Below are 8,656 nucleotides of genomic sequence, written 5' to 3'. Positions count from 1 at the left end.
TCATGGACTAAAAAAGTAAATTTTGAAAATTTATAGGAGAAAATCAAATTATTTTGGGGAAGTTATAAGGCAAGAAAAGTTTGTGTTTCCAGATCCTTACAGGCCGAGCTTCACAATATTCAACCAAACATCCAAATTTTAATGTTGGAACTTTGAAAATAAGGACGCCTTCCAAAATATGTAGTGCAGCAATCTTTCATGCCAGTAGTAACCACTAGAGACCAACATCAGAGATGATATATGGATAACAATGTAAAAGGAAAAAAATCTTTATTTGTAAAAAATATATAATGCGCTATGTTCTGTCTATGCCGTAATAAGAAATAAGGAAATATATACAATACTCAATGAGAATAAGTAGTAAAAGGTATTCATAAAATATTCTGTACGTCTAATTTCAACAAGGTTTAAAGAAAACAATGCTTCTAAAAACTTTTAGACAATTTCAGAAATTGCTAGCCCGTGCAGGAGCACGGGTTAATGACTAGTAAAAACCAATCGAGAAAGCGACTAAATTACCAGAGGAAAATACCTTGTGGATAGAGTACAACATTTCTAGTGGATTTAAAGAAAAATATCAGGGAGAGACAGACATAAAAGACCTAGTGTGAGAAAAAAAATGATCAGTCTATTCACAAAATTAAATCAATATATCCTCAATAACCACCGTGTTTTAAAGATCTTGTCAATGATGGTTTCCCGGTTGTCTAGGTGGCAACCTCCTATTCCATGCATAAGGCAATGAATAGCAAGTGTGTTCGCCTCACGCAACACAAGATCGACCCATTTACCATTTTGAATTTTTACGTATTACTTATATTTCATAGATTGAAAAAAAATATTATTAAAGTTTCAAAATGGAAAACTAAATCATTTGAAAATATAAAGAGTAAAAACAATCATTTTTTAGGAAAATTTAGGTATTAAAAAATACATGGATTTTCAGAAAATGTTCAAAGAATTGAAGATATTGTTTGTACTAATTTTCAAAAGGTCTTCATGTAATTTAAAAAGAGTTCACATTAAAGCATGTTAAACGAATTACTAAAATAAAATCACATATTCAAAAAAATCCCATGCAATAAAAAATGCTTCACATATATTTTAAAATGTTCATCTAAGTTTAGAAAATAAACATGTAATTTCTAAACTCTTTGCAATTTTGAATTGTTCGTATAGCTGTACTAAGTACTCACACATTTTTAAAAATTGTTCGCTTTTACTTTAAGAAGTGTTATGTCATTTTAGTTTAAAGGTTCATATCTTCTTCATGAGGCTTGTGCATTTACAAATATTTTGTAACACAATTATATTTAAAAATAAGGAAAATGGAATGAAAATTAGAGTAAAAGCCACAAAAAATAGAAAGTAAAAAATGAAGATTAAAGAGGAAAGCCATGCAGGAAACTTCGTGAAACTCAGAAAAATTGAAAAAAAAAAGAAATCCAAAATCATGCTAGATATGGTAGCACATGGACCAGCCCAACATTTGTAAATCCATACGTGCAGGTCGGTATTCGGCGCATGATCCACCAGGCATGTCTATATCTCGCTCTTAGTGTGTCAAATGTTCACCGGGCATTTAGAAAAAATGCTTGAAATGTAACTGAAAACTATTCAATAAGTGTTTAAAAATATTTCCCGCGTATGTAAAAACGTTCCCCGCATAATAAGAAATGTTTAACGTGCATTTGGAAGATATTAAATGTATATATGGAGATATGTTAATGTGTGTTTGAAAATTGTTCAACGTGTAGGCCAATAAAAGTTTAATGTATATATAAAAAATGTTCTGCATGTATCTGAAAAATGGTCATCATGTATTCAGAAAATCTTCAATGTATATTAAAAAACGTCAACTTGTATTCAAAACTTGGAAAGGGGGAAATTTTAAAATAAAGAAAAAGAAAAAAGAGAAAACCAAACGTGTATGATCAAGGCAAAACTAAACGTAAATTTGCCAAAACCGCTTCTAGCTCTACCACAAAAGGTTCCAAACCCACAAGATATTGGGCTGGCCCAGTCACGGTGAGCGCTATATCCACGTCGCAATAAGTAAGATATAGATTTTGTGTTATCCACCAGCAAAACTGGGCAAAACCAAAACCATGTATTCAGCTCATAGGCCCTGGCCCAAATTGTCTTTAGGGCCTGGGTGGTTTGGCATATGCACTCAACAACATGATTGATTCCTATGATAGTTTTTCTTTCATAACTAGGACAATGTCCGTGCGATGCAACGGGATATAAATATTCTAGTAGTATCTTAGCTTTTGATTACATACCCATTAATGCGATAATAAATAAATATTTATCAAATCTTGTTCATTATTCACCTTATAAATTGAAAAGAAGTTTGATAAGTAAATTAAAGTGGAATTGGTGCATACGGTAAGTAAATTAAGGTGATTGCACATATGCATGAAAGATTTGACGAAGGGGTGGTGGGAAGGAAAGTGAAACATGGAATCTTACATTCCTTTTAAGTTATATATATATATATATATATATATATATATATATATATATATATATATATATATATATATATATATATATATATAGGACGCCAGTTTGGGATACCTAGGTGCCTGGGCACCTCGCTTAGAAACCGTTGGATGACACTAAGATCTGTGCATGTGTAATTAGTATTAGCATTGATGGGTAAATCTTATTAGGAAAGAATTATTGCTCGATATGGACACTTAATACTGGCCAAGATTAGATAAAATAAAGAAAATCAGTAATAAATGGACCATGTTTTAAGTCCATGCATGTCTCATCATACGTGAACCTGTTTGCATAATGGAGGTTATTTTTTGATGCATTATAGTTAGCTCTTCTCTATTTCTTATATGTGCTCTGCTTTATTTTTCACCGAGTATCTAATACCTTGAATAAATCACTAGGTATATATGCACATAATCCAAAATATCTTAGGTATGTTTTGTACTCGAAATATGTTGGTATATATTATTAGATATCCATACGTCACCTAGCCGGATATATAGGTAGCCATGTTTTACTTCAGTTACATAACTCGACTAGGTATGTATAATATTTTCCAAGATTGTTTCACACAACCGGGTATATAAGTGTGCAGATACATTGGGTATTTCCACTTGAGGTATATACATCGATCGGGTATTACAATATTTTTTACAGTCGGTATTCGATACCCGTATTGGATAGTTAGGAAACAAAAATTAAATGCAATTAGTCAAATAATGTATTCTTGGGTATATACATACCCACGTATGTACATACTTTCGTTAGTAATTATAAGATACCCATTTTAGATAATTAGGAAACAAATAAATGAAATATTTTAAAAATAAAATATTGAATATATACATACCTGCGTATGTCTATAATTTCGTTGATAGGTTTTAGGTACCTGTATTAGATAGTTACGAAACAAATTACACATCAATGCTAATACTAATTACACATGCACAGATCTTAGTGTCATCCAGCGGTTTCTAAGAGAGGTGCCCAGGCACCTAGGTGTCCCAAACTGGTGTCCTATATATATAGGTAAAATAGATGGGGTACCTAGGTGCCTGGGCACCTTGACTGTTTTGGAAACCATTCTATATTTAATATGTTTCTAACTATTCTTCATGCAAGACTTCCCCTGCTTACATTTTATTTGTTTGTTTTTTTGATTATTAGGCATGCAAGACTTGCCATACAATGAAATTGTTCAACGTGTATTCAGAAAGAAGTTCAATGCGTATTTGAAAACTATGCAACGTGTATCTAAAAAATGTTCAACATGTATTCAGAAAATGTTCAGCATGTATTTGAAAACCAGGATGGAAAAAAATGAAAAACAAACAAAAAGAAAAAACATCAAACATAACTTTCCCAAAAGCACTCCAGCTGTGCCACAGGATGACAGAAGGTTGACAAAAACCACCCGTTATTTGGCCTGCCCACTCATCGATGTATAGGCGAGCGCTATGTCCACCTCACCATAGGTAAGATATATAAGTTTTGGTTGATCCACCACCGGACTGGACGAAAAACCAACACCAAGCAAACACGCTTTGCTACACAAGAGCTGGGTTCGCATGATATGATAGGAAGAAAAAACAGCCGGGGGCCCACCCCCAAAATTCAAAGAGAGATTAAGGAGTTTACAGAGTAAGTAGGTATTTACGTAGATGTAGGATTATTGCCAAGTACACAACTCGTGGGCTCTGGCCTAAGTTTCCTCTCGGGGCTTGGATGGTTGAGCCGCCGTTTGGACCGGCCGCCGGCGGACCGGACCGGACCGGACCGAGCAGCACAGCGGTCCTCTTTTCCTGGACCGGACCGACAGGACCGGCCGCGGTGGCGAGGTCGGCGGCGGCAAGAGACGACTCCGGCGAGCTTCTGGACACGATGGAGACAACTGCATGATCGAGTACGGTGACGGTTCACACATGGGAACAACAGGGCGCATGTTTATTCTTTCGCAGTTTTTCCGTTACATGCAAGCAATTTAGTGCATGCATGAACCCACGATTTTGCGCGTACAGGACTGCCGTAATTAGAGGATCAATTTTTACGTGGAGTCAGCCGTGGGATGACGCCGTAATTAACGGATCGAACCTCGTTTGTCTAGTTATTTCTATTTTCTGTTCGATGGAAAGAAAGGAAAGGAAAACGGCCCACGATTTTCTGTGTGCGGGCGGGGCAGCCACGATCACCCCTGCGTGCAACCAGTGTTGTCCTGGGCTTGTGCCGCTGCTAAAAATACTGAAGATTCTGAAAATACTGGCGAAACTGAAAGTACTGCAGATTCTGAAAACACTGACGAAACTGAAAATACTGAAGATTCTGACGAAACTGAACCACGACGAGTTTAACACTCACTGCCGTGCTCCTGTACTGCTTCGTAGCGTGCGTGCGTGCGTTTGGAACTCGATCGTCTGCTGGTTCCCTTATTACTCCTGTGCTGAAGATGCATGTGCAGCGTGTGTCCTTCTACAGCTCGCCATGGCCACCGTGCTTCTGTGGTCACCGACGCAACCGAACATCACGGGGAGAGGCACAAGGAGACCATAGCGTGCGCACGCAGAAGGAAGGCCGCACCCTCTTTACTGGTGCATGTGGCCAGGGACACGACAACGGCGACGAATTTGATGGCGGCAGACGATGGCCGTGGTCGACGAATTTGATGCGTGCGTCGTCTTTGTTGCGATCTTGACTAATTCATTGCGCGGGGAGGACGATGCTGATGCCGTGGTTCTCGGAGACATGGTGGTTCACCTGAGGGTCGCCGGTGGCTGCGACGACGACTAACGCGGCGGCGGCGACTGTGTTTTCTTCTCGGTCTGCTCGGTCGGCTCGGTCAAAATCCGGACCGGGCCGAAAGTTTTTCGGGCCGTTATTCAGGGACCGGACCGCCCCTTTTCTTCAGCGGGCCAGGACCGATCGGTCCGGTCCTTAGCGGGCCACGAGCGGGCCGAAAAGCTCGCTCGCTACATCCACCCTCTTGAGCCTATGACTCAATACCATGGTCGGTTCTCGCGGCAACATGTGAAGTTCTTTACATTTCTTTGTCTAAAAGATAAAATTCTTTACATTTCTCACAAAAAGGTTCTTTACATAGTTGTCTCTAAAAAACTAAACTAATTTTGCTGAGAATAGAATGAAAACCACACATATATTTGGCCTATTTTGGATTCCATTTACAGGGTTGACCAATAATTAACCAAATATACGATAACCATGTGACCCGTTTTTGGATTTTATTGTGTATGTGTACTCTTGTTACAATAGTTTTTCTATGACTGTGAATTTGCAATTAATTTTCAACACTGTAACGAAAATCTCAGCCAAACACTATCTGCCAAACTAAGGGAGTACCGGAGTAGTAACTTGGGCTTGGAGTTGCTTCATGGATGTAACGTGGGCTCTTCGCTAACCAGTGGCAAGCTGCCACCAGTTTAGTCAGGATGAATTAACGGGAGGGAATCCACCCACCTTTTCCCCATGTCAACTCAAAAAACTACCTAGAGAACAAATTTCGTAATCTCAAAGTACTTTAGCAAGCACTCCTGTACAGTTGACACGTACACATGGAGCCTATAAATCGGCGTCAACTCCTCAACGCCACCACAGCCCACGTTAACGCCATACACCCATCTCAAACTCCGGTATATCAAGGCGCGCCGGCGATCAATCCATGGCGCGGCAGCTGGTAGCTCTTCTCGCGGCTGCTTTGGTGGCCGCTGGCGCCGTCGCCGCCGCAGGGGCGGGGCTGCCGTCCAACTTCGCCATGATAACCCCACGGGGACCGTTGCTGGGGAAGCGGGACGCGGGGGAGTACTGCGGCAAGAGGAAGTGCATGGCCAAGTGCGAGAGCCGCTGCCCCGACCAGTGCTTCGTCCTCTGCCCCAGCTGCAAGACTCTTTGCAGTAAGTATATGCACCTTCAACAAATTTGCTGCAACGTTTACCTTCTTCTATCCATACATATATACGTGTTGGTAACGTTGGCTACTTGTGTCAAGTGTGCGACTACTACCCGGGCATCTCCTGCGGCGACCCGCGATTCACCGGTGGCGACGGCAACAACTTCTACTTCCATGGCAAGAAGGACCAGGACTTTTGTATCGTTTCCGATGCTGATCTCCATGTCAATGCCCATTTCATTGGCACGCACAACCCCGCCACGGGTCGTAACTTCACCTGGATCCAGGCCATCAGCATCCGTTTCGCTGACCACCGCCTCCTCGTGGGTGCCAAGAAGACCGTGAAATGGAACAGCCGCGTCGACCGTCTAGAGATGGCCTTGGATGACGAGACCATGGATCTCCCTGCCATGCCCAACACGCATTGGGAGTCGGCAGCCGTTGCAGGCCTGACCATCACGAGAACCGCCACGACCAATGGCATCAGAGTGCAGCTCAAAGGGGTGTTTGACATCATGGCCAGCGTGGTGCCCATCTCCGAGAAGGACTCACGCATCCACAACTACGGTGTCACCGAGGAAGACTGCCTAGCTCACTTGGACATTGGATTCAAGTTTCACGACCTCACCGACGATGTGCACGGTGTCCTTGGTCAGACGTACCGCTCCGACTATATTAACAAGCTTAGGGTGAGCGCCAGCATGCCCGTGATGGGCGGCATAACCAGCTATGTATCATCGGATATCTTTGCCACTGATTGCGCAGTTGCTAGATTTGGTCGCCGTACAAGCATCTCGATGGTTGCATCAAGTGATAGTTGAAGTACTTTTCCGGCTAGACGTTGCCTTAGCTAACCAGCACGCAGTCAGACCTGAATAATTGAGTTCATGTACAAAAGTGTCATATAAATAAGGCACATGGATCTTTTTCGAGAAACACCATATATATATATTTATGTATTTTATTGGCACATCCAAATTCCAGATAACGACCCTTAGTCTTAAGGGCCACTCTCATCCTACCATGCATACAGTTACGATTGTCTCAAAAAAGGTAATATTTTATGAAAGTTGAGCTTTGTAAAGTTTGATCAAGTTCATAGAAAAATTATAATTATCTATGATACAAAATATCTATCATACCAAACAGTAGTTTTTAATGACTAGTAGTATTGATTTGATATTGTGAATATTGGTGGGTTTTTCATAAACTTGACAAAAAATTATTTTAAAAAAATTATCTACAGTACAATTTGACAAGGAGATAATAAAAACTAGGCAACCAATAGAGTTAACTTGATCAAGAAAATTGGTTTTGAAATGTTTTTTTATCTACTCTAATAATTGACGTAATATTTTCTCCATGTGTGGCCTGCCTCCTCAGACCTCAACCACCAAAGATAGCAATAGGGTAGCAATTACCTCCTGCAGTCGTAGCTCTGGGAACCCATGCAGCAGTTGTATCAGTGATGACAATAGATGCCCAAAGGCCGCACATATATGGAAGAGAGCATAGAGAAGATAAGGAGAATCAAGTGGCAAGCACAGAAAAGCCAACACAGCCCAATCATGCCAACCATACTGACGGCACACACTCATATGCATGGTGGTATGAGGTGCCCACGGCCCCGGGGCGTCCAACCCAACAAATATCATTAAAGGGCCAACCCCAGAAAAATTTAGGTTTTGCAGGGATAGTACATAATAGTATCAAAAAATGTCTTACATTATGGGACGAAGAGAGTACAACATTTGGCTGAGAACACAACATTTGTTCATAAATATAAGATGTTATTTTCTTATGAAAAATATAAGACGTTTTTGGTTAGTACTTTCTCAACGTTTTGCATTATGAAACGGAGGAAGTACTACTTTGGATGGTTGCTCAGGGAGTAGCCGGGCATGCACATATGCATGGTTAAGGAATGTGCGTTCGAAGCGAAGTCCGACGCTTTACGTGTGAATGTGACAGCTGGGGTGCCGGGGGCACATGCATTTTCCGAGCATGCAATAAAAAAGTGCATGCATGCACATGAAACGAGCTGGATGCATGGCATGCTCTTCCTTCACCACCACGTACGCAAGTCAACCGTCTCCCGCGACACCCGCAATCATCCTCGCATCACACTCTGAGCACAACCACGATCATAACTGAGCAAAGCCATGGCCCAGCGTGTCTTCATCTTCGTCGCCGGGGATGGGAGCCGGTCGGCTCGGCCGCGGTGCTGCTTGTGCTTTGCGCCACCGTGAC

At 41.2% G+C, this 8,656-nt stretch overlaps 1 protein-coding gene across 1 annotated transcript; it reads left to right on the top strand.

Annotated features, from left to right (window-relative positions):
* Window positions 1–6,139: 6,139 nt before the first annotated feature.
* On the top strand, window positions 6,140–7,322 carry LOC119282644. The gene is made up of 2 exons (XM_037562798.1): window positions 6,140–6,410; window positions 6,506–7,322. The coding sequence occupies exons 1-2, from the start codon at window positions 6,179–6,181 to the stop codon at window positions 7,225–7,227; spliced, it is 954 nt and encodes a 317-aa protein (XP_037418695.1). The 5' UTR covers window positions 6,140–6,178; the 3' UTR covers window positions 7,228–7,322.
* Window positions 7,323–8,656: the final 1,334 nt, after the last annotated feature.

The sequence above is a fragment of the Triticum dicoccoides genome, chromosome 3B (genome assembly GCF_002162155.2).
Source record: "Triticum dicoccoides isolate Atlit2015 ecotype Zavitan chromosome 3B, WEW_v2.0, whole genome shotgun sequence".
Lineage (NCBI taxonomy): Eukaryota > Viridiplantae > Streptophyta > Magnoliopsida > Poales > Poaceae > Triticum > Triticum dicoccoides.
This window is presented reverse-complemented; position numbering and strand designations above follow the sequence as displayed.